At 45.8% G+C, this 20,679-nt stretch overlaps 1 protein-coding gene and 1 non-coding gene across 2 annotated transcripts in view; one reads left to right on the top strand and one right to left on the bottom strand.

Moving 5' to 3' along the window:
- ZFP91 (ZFP91 zinc finger protein, atypical E3 ubiquitin ligase) overlaps positions 1–20,679 on the bottom strand; it is a gene marked incomplete at its 5' end in the record, with an annotated part of 40,778 nt that overhangs the window by 10,076 nt on the left and 10,023 nt on the right. Inside the window, 5 exons of the mRNA XM_038765315.1 lie at positions 3,666–3,791; positions 4,408–4,509; positions 6,003–6,039; positions 6,285–6,500; positions 17,768–17,799. Of these exons, the coding sequence (XP_038621243.1) occupies positions 3,666–3,791; positions 4,408–4,509; positions 6,003–6,039; positions 6,285–6,500; positions 17,768–17,799 (513 nt within the window). The remainder of the gene's footprint in view (positions 1–3,665; positions 3,792–4,407; positions 4,510–6,002; positions 6,040–6,284; positions 6,501–17,767; positions 17,800–20,679) is intronic.
- On the top strand, positions 8,504–8,640 carry LOC119944350. Its single transcript, XR_005455838.1, has one exon. It is a non-coding gene; the product is annotated as a small nucleolar RNA SNORA7 (small nucleolar RNA).

Here is a 20,679-nt window from a genome sequence, read left to right as displayed (position 1 = left end):
GATGTACTTCGTTGGGCCTCTAAAGAATTGACTTTCTCCAATAACGTTTCTTCATAAAAGGACAAACGTTCAAGGTATTACTTCAACTGTTCAGATCAATTCCTTCTGTTGGTGCTGCCTGGCAGAGATGTGTGGAAGACACGGCGTCAGGCGGTCTTCATGTGACTACTTCATGGCTATCAATCACAAAACTATAAATTAAACATCATAAATTATTTACTTATATTAATGCCAGTCTCTTCCTCCGGATTCTAAGCTAATTGTGGGCAGGAAAGGTGTCTACCAACTCTATTGTACTGTACTCTCCCACGTGCTTAGTTCAGTGCTCTGCACATAGTAGGCACTCAAATACCACTGATTGAAAACCTCTTTAAAATATGACTTTCATGGTCACCAACACCTTGAGTTTTTCAAATGCTGTTAAGGCCGACTACCAAAATGAACTAGGGCACAGAAGAGTGCAATCGTTTAGTAACACTAAACCTCTCAATAAGCTCTGCATAAGTTCATGCCTGAACTTTAATCACAAACGTTAGTTTCATGAATGCCATTTCTTTTCCTCACATTTATCTGGTATATATAAACGAACTTTTTCCTCTGCTCACAGAAGCACTTCAAACAGTTTCCAAAAAAAAAAAAAAATGATATTTATTGAGCGCCTAACTTGAGAACTAGCATGGCCTATTGGAAACAGCACAGGCGGAGGAGTCAGAGGACGTAAGTACTAATCCCAGCTCTGCCAGGTGTCTGTTGTGTGACTACGGGCAAGTTACTTTACTTCTCTGGGCCTCAGTTACCTCATCTGTAAAATGGGGATTAAATCCTACTCCCTCCTACCGTAGATTGTGAGCCCCATGTGGGACAGGGGCAGCACCAAACTGATTACCTAACTTGTACCTACCCCAATGCTTAGAACATAGCTTGGCATATAGTAAGCACTTAACAAGTACCATTATTATCATCATTATCACTGTGTGCAAAGCACTGTTCCGCTTGAAGGAATATGACAGAGTTGGTAGATTTTTTCCCGCCCACAAAGTGCTTACAGTCTAGAGGCGGGGACAAATTTTAAAATAAATTATGGATGTTGACATAAGTGCTGTAGGACCTAAGATGGGGTGACTTTTAGACTGTGAGCCCACTGCTGGGTAGGGACTGTCTCTATATGTTGCCAACTTGTACTTCCCAAGCGCTTAGTACAGTGCTCTGCACATAGTAAGTGCTCAATAAATACAATTGATGATGATGATGACTATCCCACCCTTCAAAAGTATAGATATGCGATGGAGAAGCGAGGGGGAGTAGGGAATGGAGGGTTTAAGAACCGAAGATTTATATGAGGAGATGTGATTTTAATAATAATAATTTAATAATCACAACTCTGTCGACTATGGTGGGGAGAGGGACTTCTGGGCCAGACGGAAGACATGGGCAACAGGTCGGAGGCAAGACGGGTGAGGTCGAGGAACAGTGAGTAGGTCAGCATTAGAACAGAAAAGTGTGCAGACTGGATTGTAGCAGGAAATTGGTGAGGTAAGGTAGGAGGGGGCAAGGTGACTGAGTAGAGTTGATGGTAAGGAGATGGATGCAGAGGTGGATGGACAACCACTGGAGGTTCTTGAGAAGTGGGGAGACGTGGACTGAATGTTTTTTTAGGAAAATAACCTGGGCAACAGCGTGAAATATGGACTGGAGTACGGGAAGACAGGAGGCAGGGATAGCAACGAGAAGGTTGATGCAGTAGTCAAGGTGCGATATGGTGAGGGGTTGGATCGGCTTAATAGCCATTTGCATGGAGAGGATAGGGCAGATGTCCACCCATCTTGTGAAGGTAGAATTGAAAAGATTTGGTGTCAGACTGAATATGTGGGCTGAATGAGACAGATGAGTCAAGGATACTCCCAAGGCTTCAGATTTAAGAAGCAGGGAGGATAGCGGTACTGTCTACAGTGATGGGAAAGATGGGGAGGACGGTTCGGGTGGATAGATGAAGAGCTCTTTGTTGAACACGTTTAGTTTGAGATGTCGGCAGGACTCCGAGTAGAGATGTCATGAAGGCAGGAGGAAATGTGAGGCTGCAGAGAAGGAGTGTTTAGTACAGTGCCCTGCACACAGTTAAGCAGTCAATAAGCACAATTGATTGACTGATTGAAGGAGAGAGGTTGGGGCTGTAAAGGTAGATTTGGGAGTCATCCGTACAGAGATGGTGGTTGAAGTTGTGAGAGCGAATAAGATCTCCAAAGGCATGGTTGTGGACGGAGAATTGAAGGTGACTAGTGGGCTTTCAGGGGCCCCTACTGTCAGAGGGTGGGAGGCAGAGGGGGATCCTGCAAAGGAGACGGAGAAGTGGTGGGCAGAGAAGTAGGAAGAGAATCAGAAGAGAACAGCGTCAGTGAAGCCAAGATTGAACAATGTTTCAAGGAGAAAGGGGTGGTTTGGCATTAAAAACAGCTGAAAGATCCAAGAGGATTAGGAGCTGCTGGATTCATCAAAAAAATCACTGGTGACCTTAGTGGAGTTTCCAAGGAGTGAAGGAGGTGAAAGCCAGATTGGAAGGGATCAAGGAGAGAAGTAGGGGAGCACAAGTGGAGGGAGCGGGTGTCAACAACTCACTCTTGGTGTTCGGAGAGGAATGGCAGAAGGGAGATGGGTCAATAACTGGAGGGAGGAGGGGGAAAAGGAGGGGTCGAGTGCTTTGATATGGTGCAAAGGGATGGAGTCAGAGGCACAGGTGGAGGGGCTAAGTTTTGACAGGAGGCAGGAGATCACCTTTTGAGGTACTGCTGGGAAAAGGCAGGAGAGTCAACAAGGGGGCAGGAGGAGGGAGGGCCTGGAGAGGGACAGGGGAGATTTTACAGACATTACGTCTAATGGTTTCACTTTTCTTCAATACAGTATGTGACCAGGTCAGTAGGGGAAGAGACTGAGTGGGAGATGGAGGAAGGGAGGCAGGGTGTTTGAGGAGGGAGTTAAGCATCTGAAACAGCTGGCGCAGGAGAGTGTGGGAGTCATTGAGAATGGGAAAGTCCTACTGAGGAACAGAAGAGAGGGAAAAATTCAGCCTGGTGTCCGGATTTCCATCAGCAGCACCCAGTAGCTCGAGCACAGGAGTGGAGGAAGTGGATTGTGTAGGTGATCAAGCGCTTAGTACAGTGCTCTGCACACAGTAAGCGCTCAATAAATACGATTGATTGATTGATTGATTGATCCATGGTGGCAGATTAGTGGTATGGAATCGATGGGGGGAAAGGGGAGTGAGGGAGTTGAGTTCAGTGGAGAGGGTGGTGTCCAGGGCATCGACCTGTTCATCGAGAAACGGTACTTTGGGTATGGAGACCAAATGGGGCACGATGACTTTAGAAAACTGGAACATGAAACTACAGTTGCATTAGCCCGGATTTGTAAGGGGAAATACACAATGCCCCTAGTGACACCGCCCCATCTCTCGACACATGATCTTCTTGGACTTTTTCATTTTTCTCATAAAGGCAGCAGTGTAATACCAGTAACCCTTGCCTTTTTAGAACCTTGTATATGCTATGAAAAAGAAATAAAAATTTCCAAGGATTTCCAAATGGAAAAATCCCTGAATTGTTTTCTTGCCACTTGACTGTCCTACACAGCAGTTTACAGCATGAAATAAGTGGATGAAATGTCTCACTCACTTTCTGGGCGGCTCCTCGTCCTCTCGAAATTCATTCTCTTCTTTCACCTCCACTTCTACTTTAATTTCCTTCTTCTCCTTCTCTTCTTTCACCTTCCCTGATTTCCGCCGCGGCTTTGGGGCTTCCCTGGAAAGGCAAATGGGTGATTCCTCTGGCACCGAGAAAGGGGTACAGCGCTCTGCACACACAAGTCGGTGCTCAATAAATACCACTGATTGATCTACAGAGAACTGTAATACTGTGGGATCAGACTGATCATAGAAACTGCTTCTGAACAGAAAATAGTGACGCCACCGAGTAAAGAATAAGCAACAACCCCCTCTAGACTGTAAGCTCACTGTGGACGGGGGATGTTTCTACCAACTCTGCTGTATTGTACTCTCCCAAATGCCTGGTACTGTGCTCTGCATAAGGTGAGTGCACAATAAAACCGATGGACTGATTTTTGGATGTGTAAATTTGAAAAAGCACATGTACACCCGTATGCTTGCACACAATCACCCTGCAAAAGGGAGAGGTGAAAAGACTGTGCACCGTTCTACTAATTGTGATTAAGTGACCTTTTCTTGTTATCCTCAATCCATTAATGGTATTTACTGAGTGTTTACTTTGTGCAGGATATGGGAGAGTATTGGGAGAGTACAAAAGTGGTGGTAGACATGTTCCCTGCCCACGAGGAGCGTAAAGCCTAGAGAATTCCTAGCAGCCTAGAAAAATTCCTCACAAGGAATCTGAGGTGTACCTTTCTAAATGGGGTTTATAGGTTTCATCTCTAGGGTCATCTTTAAAGGGTATCTCCTCTTCACTGATGAACATCTCCTCTTCTTCCTCCTCTTCATCACTACTAAAAGAAAGCAAGACCAAAGACCACATTCTGGTTATTTGGGCCCAAAACACTCGTATCCTCTGGGAGGTGAAATCCCTTCTACCCAGCTTCCTAGGATGGGGCTAGTTTTAGGGCACTCGGGTTAGAGGTTGGGCACGAAAATGAAAGAAGTCTACACTTGCGAGTAAATTCCAAGAACCTGTCAGGATGCTCAATTTTCGTCTGAATGCCAGGGATCCTATATCCAAAGAAAATCCTACTACGGAGAACAAATCCATCATCCCCACCCCCTGAATTACATATCCTCCAGCGATAAGCCACAGGATGAGACTTGATCCCCAAGTTAATCCTGGGAGAGGCTCCAAAATCTCTTGGGATACTGGCAGGTTACCGACTTTGCAATGTACTAAAGGCCATGAGGCTCCCATTATGGAGTTAGATCATAAAGCCCCACGAGGAACAAGGACTAATCATTCCGGTGTTTAGTACAGGGTGTCTCATTACTACTGCTGCCTCTTAGGCCCCAGAATACAGCAGGGTGACCAGCGCTGTCCTGATCCAGGGTGGAAGTGAGGATTTAGAGCAGATGAATAGCCAGTCTAAACTCGCCTAGAATCAGGAGGCTCTGACCTTAGAAAGAGAAGGAGATTCCCCTTTGACAATTAGTATGAGCATAAATAGAAAAAGATCAAAATGGAACAGTTCTGTCATGGGCTGGCGAAACGGCAACGCCTGGGGATGTTCGGTGAAGAACGGCCACACTTGGTGTATTTTTAGATGAGTCTGAGGGTAAGTCAGGGCAGCTATTTTGACTGTCAACTTTACACTGCATCCCAAGTAAGGACACCTCCCCAAAAGAAAAACTCACCTGAGATGCCGTTCACTGTTTTGTCCCCAAAATGTTTCCCTGGGCTCTAAAATTCCTTTCTTCCTTCCCAGGTGCCATGACTCCATGCAGCTAACTTGCCCCTTCTCCCAGGGCAGACAGAATTTACAATCCCCTAATTCTCGAGGGCAGACATGTTAACTCGGTTGAGGTCAACCAACCCTTCTGACTGGCAACAGTTTATCGTCTTCAAGAAAAACAAAAACTCATCGGACAACCACTTCAACAGGTGGTTTGGATGATCGCCCCCAAAGCTCCTCGCCTATCAATTTAAACATTTCTGGTTAAACAAGATGTTAAAAGTGTCTCTTCCTGACCTCATTTCCAACACAGATGGGAGGTGCTACGCCTCATCTCTACGCTTCTGTCTTAATGACGTTTTCGGTTTGTTTTTTGTTTTTTTCCCTGCTAGAGGACGTTTTTCGGAATTTCAAAATGCCACCCTCCCTTCAGCCCAGAACACAAGGAAATCTACCAAAAGCTTCATACTTCATGCCGCTGCCCAGATTGTCTTTGTCCAGAAACGCTCTGGGCATGTACTTCCCAAGTGCTTAGTACAGTGCTCTGCACACAGTAAGCGCTCAATAAATACGATTGATTGATTGATTGAAAGCTGAGTGCCTACCTTATTCCAGGAGGAGAGTGATGCTCTTCGGTGACTTCTGGGGAAAAAAGATACACAAAATCTTAAAGATCTCCCTCTTCCCCAGCAGAGAAGTCCCAGCCCAGATGACAATTTCATTCAGGAATTAAGCAGGGTTTTGCCAGAAAGCACACACTCAATTCAAAATGGGCACTTTGTCATTTCCAGAGTGGAGCTCCTCTGGCATCGTGGAGTCGTCCCAATGCCCAACCGGGGGTAACACCTGCAGGTGGCTACTCCACTGCTTCCTGTGCTTTAACGTACCGTATTCAAGCTGGTCTGTATTAGGTTCCGACTTGCAGATGAGCTGCAAGGAGCCGGTCTTGGATCTGGAACTGCGGGTATTCTCTGTGTCCCGCTGGCGTGTGACAGCTGTCCTGCTACTGCTGCGCCAGCCCCGGCTAGGCCGAGGGGCTGCAGCGGGGGCTTCCAGACAGGCGGCAGGGGGGCCGTCTTCCTCCTCTTTCTCCTCCTTGGGATCTAAGAAGAAACCGTCCAACTCCACTTAACAACGGCCGAGACCCCAGATTTTGCGTACCGCTCTAACCTGCTAGGTTTTGGTCGGTGTCGGAAACCCTCATGGTAGACAATGAGCACTTCAAGTAGAAAAATAAAAATCCATCCCCAGTTGTAACCACCTGTCTGATAAAACTTAGAGTGCCACATTTTGGAAATTGGCTTTCTTATGTGGTGTAGTATCATCAAAGAGCAGGCATTCACTTTAACACAGCACAGTCCTGCACCTTTCTTTCGCCTAAACAAGGTCTTGCTAGGCATCTAGTCCACTCTTTTCATCCCATTTGGTCAGACCACCCTATTACCCTGCCCTCTAAGGTGAAGATCCATCCCACAAAGACCTTTGGAGAAAAAGATTCTCCCACTCCCATCAGGAATATGTTCCTTCCCATTTTCAACCTCTCCTTTGAAATTCATGGTGAATGAAGCTAAATCTCTCTTTCTGCAGTTTATCCCCATTTGCTCACGCTGAGAACCTTTTCTCTCTTCTCCATGATGACTACACACTATAAGGCCTTTCCTCTTAAGCCAGCATCACTGATCTCATTCCTTTGCGTGGCTCAGTGGAAAGAGCCCGGGCTTTGGAGTCAGAGGTCATGGGTTCAAATCCCAGCTCCGCCAATTGTCAGCTGGGTGACTTTGGGCAAGTCACTTCACTGGGCCTCAGTTCCCTCATCTGTAAAAATGGGGATGAAGACTGTAAGCCCCCGGTGGGACAACCTGATCGCCTTGTAACCTCCCCAGCGCTTAGAATAGTGCTTTGCACATAGTAAGCACTTAATACATGCCATCGTTATTATTATTTGCCAAATGTTGGCATTTTGGGTAAGCCACTCCAGCCTTGTGAATAAAATAAGTAGTTCTCCTCTCCTTTTCCTTCCCCAACGTATCTCCTGGCCACCATTTCCTACAATGGAAATGGAAAGATGACAAAAGGGGAGGAAAAGGGTGAAGAGAGTATCAGAACCTTGAACAGTGCCTGACGAAGAAATTTTCTACAGCAGGGAGAACCCTCAGAACTATCGAGGCCAAGACGAACTGTCTTCTGATGGTGGCTCTAGATTCTCAATCTAATAGATTTTGAAGTCTTATGTGAGGCTAGGATCCAGCACTCCTAGACAGCTTTTATTTTTTTATTGTACTTGCCAACCACTTATTACATGCCAGACATTGGGGTAAATACAAGATCATCACGTTAGACACAGTCCCTGTCCCACATGGGGTTCGCAGACTACGTCAGATGGAGGAGAGGTTCGTGAGAGGCAGGGAACATGTCTACCAACTCTTCTATTGTATTCTCCCAAGCACCTAGTATAGTGCACTGCACACAGTAAGCGCTCAATAAATATGACTGAGGACTGAATTCCCATGTTACTGATGAGGAAACTGAGGCCCAGAGAAGTGAAGTGGCTTGCCCACGTCACACGGCAGAATGATGGTGGAACAGGGATTAGACACATGGTTCTTTAAAGGTGATGAGCCTCTGGAGAAGCAGTAGGGGACCACAGAAAAAGCATCAGTCACTCTCCACAGAGACCCGGGCTCCAGCTCCTGCTCCCATTCCCCCTCTCAGGTGGGATTTGTTTCAGTTAATGGGGCAGGTGAATCTCTTTTCCCCCAAGGCTAACTGAAATGTGTTTACATCAAAAAGGAACAAGCACGGCCACCCTAGTCTTACCCCCTTCACCAACACTGCCTAGTCCAGGGCTACTTCAAACCATGAAAGGGCAATCTTTTTGGTGGGATTTTTGCCCGGGCTATGAAAAAACAGAGGATGGACAGGAAGTGGCATTGATGGACTCCACAGTGGTGGAGCAGAACAGCAGGAGTGGGCTTGCTGCCCCCACAGGTCTCAGAGCCGACAGCCTTACTTTACTCTTTGCTTTCCACAGCTATCCTGCTGCTTGCCAGGCTTTGTGTTTTTTTTTTTTTCCATTGTATTTGTTAAGTGCTTACTATGTATCAGATGCCTCTCAGGGTCGCACCTGGAGAGTTTGCAGTAGTCTACCAGTCTCAACTGTGGGAGGGAAAGTCAAGCAGAGGCATACCATTCCATTTTTAGCTTGGGCAGTGGCTAGCGAGTGGAAGGCAATCTGCAGCAAGTCAAAACTCACCCATGCTGGGCAGTAGCCACATGGGAGAGATCGAGGGAGGACACTCAAGTTGACTGCGCAGGAGTCAATGGTAAACCACTTCTGTATTTTTACCAAGGAAACTTTATGGATACGCTACCAGAGCGACCGCAGAGCGAGGAGGGGCGTTCTCGGAGAGATGCGTTGCTATGGGTTGGAGACGACTCAACAGCATTCATTCATTCATTCAATCGTATTGATTGAGCACTTACTGTGTGCAGAGCACTGTACTAAGCGCTTGGGAAGTACAAGTCAGCAACATATAGGGATGGTTCCTACCCAATAATGGGCTCACAGTCTAGAAGGGGGAGACAGACAACAAGCCAAAACATGTAGACGGGTGTCAAAATCGTATAAGACAAGACAAGGCAAGACATCAGGCACTGTACTGAGCGCTGGGATAGATACAAGCTAATCAGGCTGGATGCAGTCCCTGTTCCATATGGGGCTCAAAGTCTTAATGCCCACTTTTACAGATGAGGGAACTAAGGCACAGAAAAGTGAAGTGACTCGCCCGGTGCAGACAAGTGACAAAGCAAGGATTAGAACCCAGGTCCTCTGACTCCCAAGCTTGTTGATCTTTCTTCTTGGCACTGCTGCTTCTCAGAAGGCGTGCGGAGCCTACGGCAGAGCCAAGTAGCAGGAGCAGGTAGGTTCAGATTTGGTGCCAGTCACAGCTGCCTGTGCCATGGTTTCCCTTCCATGCCAACCAGCCTATCATACCCCAGTACATGGGCTGGGTGCATTAAGAATGCCCAAGGACAGGGCACTCTTGTTTCACTTTTAAACATATGGCTGGTGTCACCAAAGCTTTAAAAGCCACTATTCCATTTTTGCTTGTTCCCAATCTTCCAAAGTTGAAAGTTTTGGAATGAAAAATGTTCGAAGAAAAAAATAATCAAGCTACTGATAACACATATAAACTCTCTGTTAACAGACAAATGGCATGGGCGAGTTATTTACTAAATCCTGCTAAGATTGTTAAGAAGTTTCTCAAACACTTAACTTTAACAATCTGAAAAATGACAGCCTCAACATATTTTTGGAAAACTGCAGCACATGTGTCCATGTCCTTTTGTTACACCATCATATGAGATGAACAGGCCTGGGGTATTTTGGGTTTGTTTGTTTTTTTTTTTTTTTTTACAATACAAAGAACCACAGCCCAACCCAGAGAGCAACCCTTCTGACTCATTAGTTTACCCTAATTTCAACTCTCTGCTATTCAGAGCCCCATTCAGCAAACTATGCACAATCCAAAAAAACAGAAAAACAAAACCCTCCAGGGAAAAAGTGAACAAGATGAAAAACAAAATGAACTTGCTACCCAAGTGTTCATGGGCTCATGGTTTTCTGCCCTTGATGGATTAAACTATCAGGGAGGCAAGGAAATCATTAGCCACTTCAAGTAGAAACGGATTTCAGAGTACTCTCAATTGCCCTAGTTTGGCAGAGAGAACTGAAGGGTCACCGGTGCCACTGTGGGCTGGAATGACCACTGTATGATATGTCCCAAGCTCACACTGACCACCAGAAAGCCATTGCTCTCCAAGCCCACAGACCCCTTGAAACGAGGCCCATAAGGGGAAGGAGATACCAGCCCTGAATTAACTCTGGAGAAGCACGACAACATCATCCCCAATCTCTAAAGTAGACAGAGAATGGGCATTTCTCCACCACACCCTCTACTAACTACCAAGGCAGTGGGTTTGACTAGTCCAAATCACCGAGGCTGGTTTGGGGGCCATGACTCATAACTAAGACTACCTGTGGTAAATGTGTAATATAATCACCGCTACCCATAACTTTTCTATACATCCCTTACATTCCCTATTACCTAGGTACCAACTCAGACACAGAGCCAATTCTTCTTTCTACCTAAACTGTCTTAGTGTCTCTCCCACTAGATTCTAAGTGCCAAAGGAACAGGGATCACGTTCACGAACTTTATAAATGCTGCATATAATGATCTGCCCACAATAGGTACTCAGCTACTCCTGATGATTGCAAGGACATCTTGCTCTGTCAAGCAAATCGAGGAATGGGACATAGGGAAGTAGTGCGGCCCAGGGAAAAGAGCACAGGCCTGGGAGTTGAAGGATTTGGGTTCTAAGCCCTGCTCCACCGTGTACCTGCTGTGTCACCGTGGGCAAGTCGCTTTACTTCTCTGTGCTTCAGTTCTCTCATCTGCAAAATGGATATTTAATTCCTGTTCTCTCTCCAACTTAGATTGCGAGCCCCATGTGGTACCTGATTACCGCGTCTACTCCAGTGCTTAGTACAGTGCTTGGCACAGAGTAAGCGCTGAAATACAATTATTGTTATTATTATGACAAAAAGTAGGATTGCTGAAGAGAGCCAATCCACTCAATTTTCCTATAGCGAGGGTAAGGACTACATCCTTGACAAACCCATTACAGCGTGTTCACCTTGACTCCGCACACGTGACCACAGCCTTTTCTTCCGACATCGTATCTGTTTTACCCAGATAAGGCGTACATGTCAGAACACTACTCCAAGTTCCCCAACAACGTTCTCTCCCCATCTAGACTGTAATCTCATTGCGGGCAGGGAACATGTCTACCAACTCTAAGGTAGCCTCCCAATCGCTTAGTTCAGTGCTCTGCACACAGTTAGGTGCCCAGTAAATACAACTGATAAAACATGTAGTGAACACATGCACTCTGGAAGAACTGCGTGTATTATGCAGCACGCCAGCATGCCAAAGACAACACTAGAGGAGCAACACAACAATACGAACTGTACAAACTACCACAAAACCCTGAAGGGGCAGATGGCTCCACCCTCAACCCAGTCCAAGAGAAAAATCTTTTAGGAGATTATTGCCACAGCCCTTCAAAAGTCTCTACAACACATCTGCTCTCAGGGAGAACTAGCAACATGGGAAGGCCCAGAGGTTCAATTTGACCAAGCTGTGGTCACTAATGCAGAACAGTGCTCTCATCTACACACTTCCTACCCCAGATCCTGGCCACTAAGAATTAAACCCAGGCTAGCAATTCCTGAAAAGTCATTAAACCTAACCAAGATGTTCCCCTTACTTCTACTCATGGACTTATTTGGCTAATCCATGAGAATAATTGAATCTCATTCATTCAATATTTACTGAGCGCTTACTGTGTGCAGAGTAATCTCCCACTAACCATTACCAGCCTAACCTCACTAGTGTCCTCTTACCTTGATCTTCCTTCTCCATGCCTTCCCTTTTTCATTTTTTCCCCCTGCTGTTTTTATTGCCAGACTTAATCTGAGGCCTGTGTAATCGATTGCCCCACTGATTCATGGAATTGTTTTTATGTTACAAAATTATACAAACGTGAGGGTAATCATGCAAGTTCAGGTGGTGACTAGGGAAGGCTTCTTAGACATGTGATTCCGAGGAGGGCTTTGGAGATGGGGAGATCTGGGGTCGTCCCTCTCCAGTCGACACCTCAGTTGCCTGGAATCATTTTTCTCATCATTCCCCTCCTCCCCAACTTCCCACAGTTCCTCTCCACATCACACAGAAATTCCTCATCACTGGTTTTAAGGCAATCGACTCTCTCTTCCCCCTACAGCCCAATTTGCGCTCTTCGTTCCTCCCGAGCTAACCTAACCGCCGAGTGTCATTCTCACCTCTCCCACCGGTAACCCCTTGCCTGATGCCCCCTGCAAATTTGAGAGACCACACATCTCCCGATTCCCAGAGCAATGCTCCTTCCATTCTGCCAACAACAGGACTTCACCTAAAGTGCTTAGATTTCACATTTTATTTTCAATCGTCAAGAGTAACAGTCAGTGAGCCTAAATCAGTTGAGCTTATGACTGAATCAGGGTAGGAAAGAAGAGAGATGAAACATATCAAGGTCTTTGCTAAATAAAGCCTTCAAGAACTTATAGAACAGTCAAACTTCTAGCTCCCAAGCCCAGATTCATATCAGAGTTAACCCCTACCGAATCTGTGAGCACTGATCAGTTCATTTTTCCGAGCCTAGGTTTTTCATCTGCACAACGAGAAGACTACTCCGCTGCATTAGGAAATGTCTGAAAGACCTTGGAAGGTCTTTGAATTAAGACACCCCCTGAATGAAGTATGGTCAACTACAATGTGGGGGCTGAGGAAGCCCGTCACGGACGATATGAGCTTCTTGCTGCTTCTCTTCTTCAGTGGATTATCCTATTCTCTTTCTCCTGTCTTTTCCTGGTCACCTAGTGCTCTCATCTCTTGGTGGCAAAGGGAGGAGGAGGGAGATGAAAAATATCAAATTTGTTAGATGCCGGCAGCTGAGGTGAGAGGAGGTTAAACGTTGGCTAAAATGAGATTTGTGAATTGCATTTATTCGCACCACTCACCAACCCCTACCATGTCAGTCGGCCTAGTGGGTGGGAGGCATCTCGGCTTGGGGTTGCCATCACCCAAATGCCCTCCATGGCTGTGTGCACTCCAGAGTCCCTGAAGTTGCCCTCAAGCAGAAACAAGAGAAAACATTTACGCCTCCCCCAGCTTTTTTTAAAAAAAATTTTGTGGGAGAAGGAACGTACTACTTGCAGGCAAGGATAACTTCCTGGTAAGTCATGTTTTCCAGGACAGGTGAGGGATGATAGTAACAACAATAATAATTGTGGTTTTTGTTAAGCACTCACTATGTGCCGAGCACTGTATTAAGCACTGGGGTAGAGACAAGATAAATAGCATGGGAGGGGGAGGAGGAGCCCACAAAAGAGACTGCGAATTAATGGCCGGAGAGATAAGAGGAGAACCAGGAAAGGACAGAGTCTGTGAAGCCAAGATTGGATAGCGTGTTGAGGAGAAGGGGGTGGTCCACAGTGTCGAAGGCAGCTGAGAGGTCGAGGAGGATTAGGATAGAGTAGGAGCCGTTGGATTTGGCAAGCAGGAGGTCACTGGTGACCTTTGAGAGGGCAGTTTCCGTGGAATGTAGGGGACGGAAGCCAGATTGGAGGGGGTCGAGGAGAGAGTGGCATTGAAGGAGACACTCATCTCTCCGGCCATTCATTTTCAATCTCTTTTGTGGGCTCCTCCCCCCCTCCCATCCCCTTACTGTAGGGGTTCCTCAAGGGTCAGTTCTTGGTCCCCTTCTGTTCTCTATCTACACTCACTCCCTTGGTGAACTCATTCGCTCCCACGGCTTCAACTATCATCTCTACGCTGATGACACCCAAATCTACATCTCTGCCCCTGCTCTCTCTCCCTCCCTTCAGACTCGTGTCTCCTCTTGCCTTCAAGACATCTCCATCTGGATGTCTGCCCGCCATCTAAAACTCAGTATGTCCAAGACTGAACTCCTTATCTTCCCTCCCAAACCCTGCCCTCTCCCTGACTTTCCCATCACTGTTGACAGCACTACCATCCTTCCCGTCTCATAAGCCCGCAACCTTGGTGTCATCCTTGACTCCGCTCTCTCGTTAACCCTTCACATCCAATCCATCACCAAAACCTGCCGGTCTCAGCTCCGCAACATCGCCAAGATCCACCCTTTCCTCTCCATCCAAACTGCTACCTTGCTGGTTCAATCTCTCATCCTATCCCAACTGGATTACTGCATCAACCTCCTCTCTGATCTCCCATCCTCCTGTCTCTCCCAACTTCAATCTATACTTCATGCTGCTGCCTGGATCGTCTTTGTGCAGAAATGCTCTGGGCATGTTACTCCCCTCCTCAAAAATCTCCAGTGGCTACGCATCAGGCAAAAGCTCCTCACTCCTCCCCCTCGCCTTGCCTCCTTCCCCTCCCCACAGCACCTGTATATATGTATATATTATATATGTTTGTACAGATTTATTACTCTATTTATTTTACTTGTACATATTTACTATTCTATTTATTTTCTTTTGTTAATGTTTTGTTTTGTTCTCTGTCTCCCCCTTCTAGACTGTGAGCCCGCTGTTGGGTAGGGACCGTCTCTATATGTTGCCAACTTGTACTTCCCAAGCACTTAGAACAGTGCTCTGCACACAGTAAGCACTCAATAAATACAACTGAATGAATGAATGAAATAGGTTGGGGAGAGTCCCGCATGGGGCTCACAGCCTAAGCAGAGGCGAGAATAGGCATGGAATCCTCAATTTACAGATGAGGAAACTGAAATATGGGTAGGTTAAATTAAGATAAGGCTTAGAGATTCAGAAAGGATCTGGTCCTCCATTTTCATTACACCTGTTAAGAAAAAAAATTCCCTCTTCTTTTAGTCTTACACTAGGAAAAACTCCTTTCACTTTATTTAAAAAACATCTGACCTGCTGAAACAAAAATTTCTATGGTGCTTCGCCTTTAGAGAAATGGTGCTCATGTTTCCTCGGTTATTTCAACATTTCAGCATTAAAATGGAGCTCTGAACCTCGGTAAGTAAAAGAAAAAAAGGTGGAAAGTTACTTTCTGACCATCTGAAGTATATTGTTTACTTCTAAACTGAATATCATTAAACATGTCTAGGCAGTTGATTCCCTTCCATGGAAGGAAAATACAGTTTTAAAAAATCTATCTGACAAATAAGCTCAAAGACACATCTGGAAAACATCTTGAAAAATCATCTCTGAACTAATTCCAAAAATGGGGAGAGCAGAAATTTACTACACTCTCCCTGAAAATATAAAAACCTATCTAAACCAGAAACCTACATTTTCTGGAACAAGTTAGAGGCATTTCGGTCCAAGTGTGGAATATTTCAAAGCCAAAAATAACTGGGGAAAGATTAAATGAGGAAAAACAGAAATAATAAAAGTGACTCAATTAAAGTATCATAAAACACTGTCCTGAGCATCAATCCTTTAAAAATGCCCTTTACTAGAAGATATCCAGCCCTCAGCCTCTGTTCTTTTAACTCATCCTGTTGAGTTTGGGTACTGGAGCATCCGACACATTTAAAAACACACCAAGTTTGTACAGCTGCTCTAGTGTGTACAGTCACCTACTTCTCTACATTCCACTCTAGCACACAAATTTTCATGACCATTTTGCGAACGAGAGGCACAAAGCACAAAAGGGCAAAGTCAGACATTCCATGTGCAGCAGTTTTGCTTACAATATGACACACAAAAAATCAGTTGCAGATTTCATCTCATGAATCCCAAGAGTGCATGTGTCCAAAAAGACAAGATTTCCAGAGCCAAGAAAAGGTTACCTCAGGACCCCAACGTCTAATTTCTATTATGTCATTCCAACCTAGAAGATTCCTAATATTGACCAAATCAAAGCTTACCACCGTAAGCCTGACTCCACTGGTCACACTGGCCTAAAAATCTCCAACAAATCAACCCACTTAGTCCAAACCAGTAAGCAGATCCCAGCGCCCTTCAATTTACTCCAAAGAAACGTCCATGTTAATCTCCTTTCTCACAGGTGTGTCCCGGATTTATTTCTTGGTCTAAATGCTAGGCCATCTTCCTTTCTCCCCACTCTACGAAACACATTTCATTTCATTCTATCCTGAAGGTTCAGACTCTATAGACATGGCAGCATGGCCTAATGGATTAAGCACAGGCCTGGGAGCCAGAGGGCTTGGTTCTTATCCTAGCTCCACCACTTACTTGCCTGCTCTGTGATGCTCAGAGAAAGGGAAATGACTTGCCCAAAGTCCCAAAGCAGACAAATGGCAGAAGGACTACATATGTCCTCCTGGAAACGTGAGAGATAGCCGAGTCACTCGTGACAGCAATGAAGACAAGGTTCCACCTTGGGCAAGCCGCTTCACTTCCCTGTGCCTCAGTTTCCTGATCTGAAATGGGGACTCCATACCTGTTCACCCTCCAACTGTGACTGTGAGCCCCATGTGGGACAGGGACTGCACCTGGCCTGATTAGCCTGTATCTATCCTAGTGCTTAGAACAGTGCTTGACACAGAGTAAATGCTTAACAAATACCATATTAACAAAAATAAATGGCAGCTTCTTCAAATGCCAACTCATGTGTAATGATTCCTCCTTGGTCATTTAGTCTTCAAATACCAAAGTTAAAAAATACCAATCAGTGGTATTTATTGAGGACTTAGTGAGTGCAGAACACTATACTAAGTGCTTGGGAGAGTACAATGCAACAGAGTTGGTAGACACCTTCCCTGCCCACAAGAAGCTCGTAGTCTAGAAGGGGAGGCAGATGGATATAAATAAATTATGGGCATGTATACAAGCGCTGTGGGGTGAATATCAAGTGTTTAAAGGATACTGGCACAGGTGCATAAAGCAACACAGAGAGGAGAGAGAGTAGGAGAAAAAAGGATTTAATCAGGGAAGGCCTCTTGGAGGAAATGTGGAGTTACAGAGGACCGTAACAGTTCATTAGATAACTCACTCCAAGAGGCGTTCCACATCTGAGTCTGCTTAGCAGCTGAAGAGCTGCAAGCTTCATATCTTCATTCATTCAATCGTATTTACTGAGCGCTCACTGTGTGCACTGCACTCTGTACTAAGCGCTTGGAAAATACAATTCAGCAATAAAGACAGACAATCCCTGCCCACAACGGGCTTATAGTCTAGAAGGGGGGAGACAGACATCCAAACAAGTAAACAGGCATCCACAGCATCAATATAAACAGAATTATAGACATATACACATCAAAATATATAAACAGGGATCAATATAATTATAGATATATACGTAAGTGCTGTGGGGAGGGGGGAGGAGGGTAAAACAAAGGGAGCGAGTTGGAGCGACGGGGAGGGGCAGTTGAGGAAAAGGGGGGCTTAGTCTGGGAAGGCCTCTTGGAGATGAGCCTTCAGTAGGGCTTTGAAGCGGGGGAAGTGTGATTGTTTGGCGGATTTGAGGAGGGAGGGCATTCCAGGCCACATTTAGGACATAGGCCAGAGGTCGTCGGCGGGACAGGCGAGAACAAGGCACAGTGAGAAGGTCAGCACCAGAGGAGTGGAGTGTGTGGGCTGGGCAAGGAGAGAAGGGAGGTGAGGTAGGAGGGGGCAAGGTGGTGGACAGCTTTGAAACCAATACTAAGGAGTTTTTGCTTGATATGGAGGTTGGCAGGCAACCATTGCTAATGGGAATCGAACGGAGCACAAGAATGTGACAAACACCATCCTTTTACTTTTCAACTGAATCACAGAAGAAGCGAAGAAAGAGGAAGCAGGTCTTACCTTTATCAGCTGTCACGGCTTTTTCCGTGTAACTGAAAAAAATGAGAACCAAATGTCAGCAGAATATTTTCGGCAACTTCTCGGGTAATTAAATTAAGGATGCTCGAGGGCAAACAAATTCTTAGTTCATCTAATCAACTGGCATCTTGACCATCAAGCTTTCCAAAATACACTTAACCCTTGCACCTACAATCTCACAAAAAGTGTATTTATCCCAAATAATAATAATAATACTGGCATTTGTTACGCGCTATGTGACAAGCACTGTTCTAGGTGCTGGGGTAGATACAAGGAAATCAGGCTGTCCCAAGTGGGGCTCACAATCTTCAACCCCATTTTACAGATGAGGCAACTGAGGCCCAGAGAAGTGAAGTGACTCTCCCAAGGTCACATAGCTGACAAGTGGCAGAGCCAGGATTAGAACCCACGACCTCTGTTTCCTAAGCCCATGCTCTTTCCACAAAGCCACATTGCTTGTCCATATTGGTAAATGGGTCTGAGAAAAATGGGCAGCAGGAAAGCTTTTAAAGCCCCCAGAAGAATCCACCTTGAATAATAATTATGGTATTTGTTAAGTCCTTTATTTTGTGCCAGGCAATGCTCTAGGCCCTGGGATGAATACAAGCAAATCGGGTTCACTGTCTCAAGCCCCATTTTACAGACGAGGTCACTGAGGCACAGGGAAGTGAAGTGACTTACCCAAAGTCACACAGCAGACATGTGGGGAGCCGGGATTTGAACCTCTGACCTTCTGATTCCTAGGCTGGTGCTCTAGCCAATGCACGCTGAGCTCAGACTGGGTGGCACAGGCCAGGTTGGGGCCTGGTCAAACCTTCCTGGACCTCCCCTCAGGCCCACCTGCAAATTCAAGGGTGACCTGGGGCCAGCTCAACTGTGTGAACCAAGTGCCGGCTAGAGTTCCCGGCAAGACTCACTCACCACGTAATGCTAATAATTCATGGTACATATCAAGCGCTGCACGGCACTGTAGTAAGCACTGGGCTAGGTACATGACAATCAGGTCAGGCACGGTCTCTGTCCCACCCGATGCTCAAAGGCTAACGGGGAAGGAGAACTGATGTTGAATCCCCATTTTCCGGATGAGGAGACCGACGCTCAGAGAAGGGAAGTGACTTGCCCAAGGTCCCAAAACAGACAAATGGCAGAAGGACCACATACGTCTTCCTGGAAATGTGAGAGATAGCTGAGTCACTCGTGACAGCAACGCAGAGAAGGTTCCACCCCTGGAAGTCTGGCCAGGGCTAGATTGTTCTTTCTTCTAGACTGTGAGCCCACTGTTGGGTAGGGACCATCTCTATGTTGCCAAGTGCTTAATACAGTGCTCTGCACACAGTAAGCACTCAATAAATATGATTGAATGAATGAATGGAGAGTGCGGACCACGCAGGGCCTCTCAACGGCCCAGTTCGGGCTTGAAGGCCTTTTTCTGGGGACCCAGCACCAGAGCCCCAGCACCAGTGGAGTCTATTGAGAATTAGCAGACGGAATGGCTGATGGAAAGGGAAAGTTGGGGAGAAAGGAGGTGATGGGATTACTTTTCCGGAAAGCAGCAAGTCCCTCTACGCTGTAAGGTCCTTGTGGGCAGAGAATGTCTTCCAACTCTGTTATTTTGTACTCTCCCAAACGCTCAATACAATGTTTGCTCTGTACTCAGTAAGTGCTCAATAAATACCACTGATTGACTGGTTGGTCTTCCAGGCAATTATGTAACTGGAGTTCCTATGGCCTCATGGAGCACAGATAAGCTGTACTGTTTGTCGCCTTGTCTTTAAAGGAAAACGGCAACATTTCTGTGCCCCCCCCTCCCTGCCCCCGGATTACTTCTTCCTTACTGTCTCCCTTGCTTACACCTCCCCTCTCTATGTGCTCCAGGAAATAGACAAACGAGCAAACATGCTACGCACGTATGGGTCGAAGTCTTCAAAAAAACATAATTTTATACAGTCATCACATTATAAATAATGTGACTTTGATTTTCATATTGGAGCTTTCAAAGTGATTTCCAAAGGTCAGAGAGGATTCGGCTGTTAAGGTTGAAAATTAAACTACTGAGAAACTACGAGGATGAGGCTGTTTTCTTGGCTGGAGACTGACAGCAAAGAGAGCAGAAAAAAGTTAATTCATCTGCTCCGGGTTAAATTTGAGACACAAATGCAATAAAGCTACATCACCATTCTTTAAACACGGCTTGATTTCCCCTACACAAAACAATCTATAATCTTGCCCATCTTAAAATTTACAGCTCCTGAAATTTTTATATTACCCAAACCAAGATGACTAATGCTATAAAGAAGTGCTATAAAAACCTAGCAATTTATTAGTGTAGTTGGATGAATGGGTGAATTTTGCACTCATCAAACAAACTGGGGGAACTAGCAGGCACGTTCACTTTACAATTTTAAGGGTGACCAATTTCCTGGACACAAGTTTAGTGATATTATTTTTCTCTGTGCCCACAAATCAAGAAAGAGTGCAAGTGATGACTCAGATTTTCCTCTCCTTTCCCCGACCAAGAGAACAACTTTTCCAAACGCTACGCTTCAAATGATAGGGAATTGTACAGCCTATTGATAAAATGCATGCTATTTTAAATACATCTCTTTTGGCTGATTGATACCTTGGAGGTAGGGGGAATGCAGAAGACCCAAATAGAGGGACACACAGCTCCTTTCCCTGAAGGGGAGAAGGAGGTGGTGGGACAGGGAGAAGGAGGTGGCGGGATGAAAGGATGAACATTCTCCTCCCGCCCCTCAGGCAGCCTTGTGGGCGAGGAACAGCGGGGCAAGTCATCTCCAGCATGACTTTAGACCGGGCAACTATTCCATCCTTGGATGTTGTGGGAGTGGAAGGACAAGTTAAAACAGAGAGCAAAGCGTCACTCCCTAGGGGAA

Source organism: Tachyglossus aculeatus, chromosome 22, assembly GCF_015852505.1.
Source record: "Tachyglossus aculeatus isolate mTacAcu1 chromosome 22, mTacAcu1.pri, whole genome shotgun sequence".
NCBI classification, from domain to species: Eukaryota; Metazoa; Chordata; class Mammalia; order Monotremata; family Tachyglossidae; genus Tachyglossus; species Tachyglossus aculeatus.
Note: the sequence above shows the minus strand (reverse complement) of the source record. Positions and strands in the feature narration are given on the sequence as shown.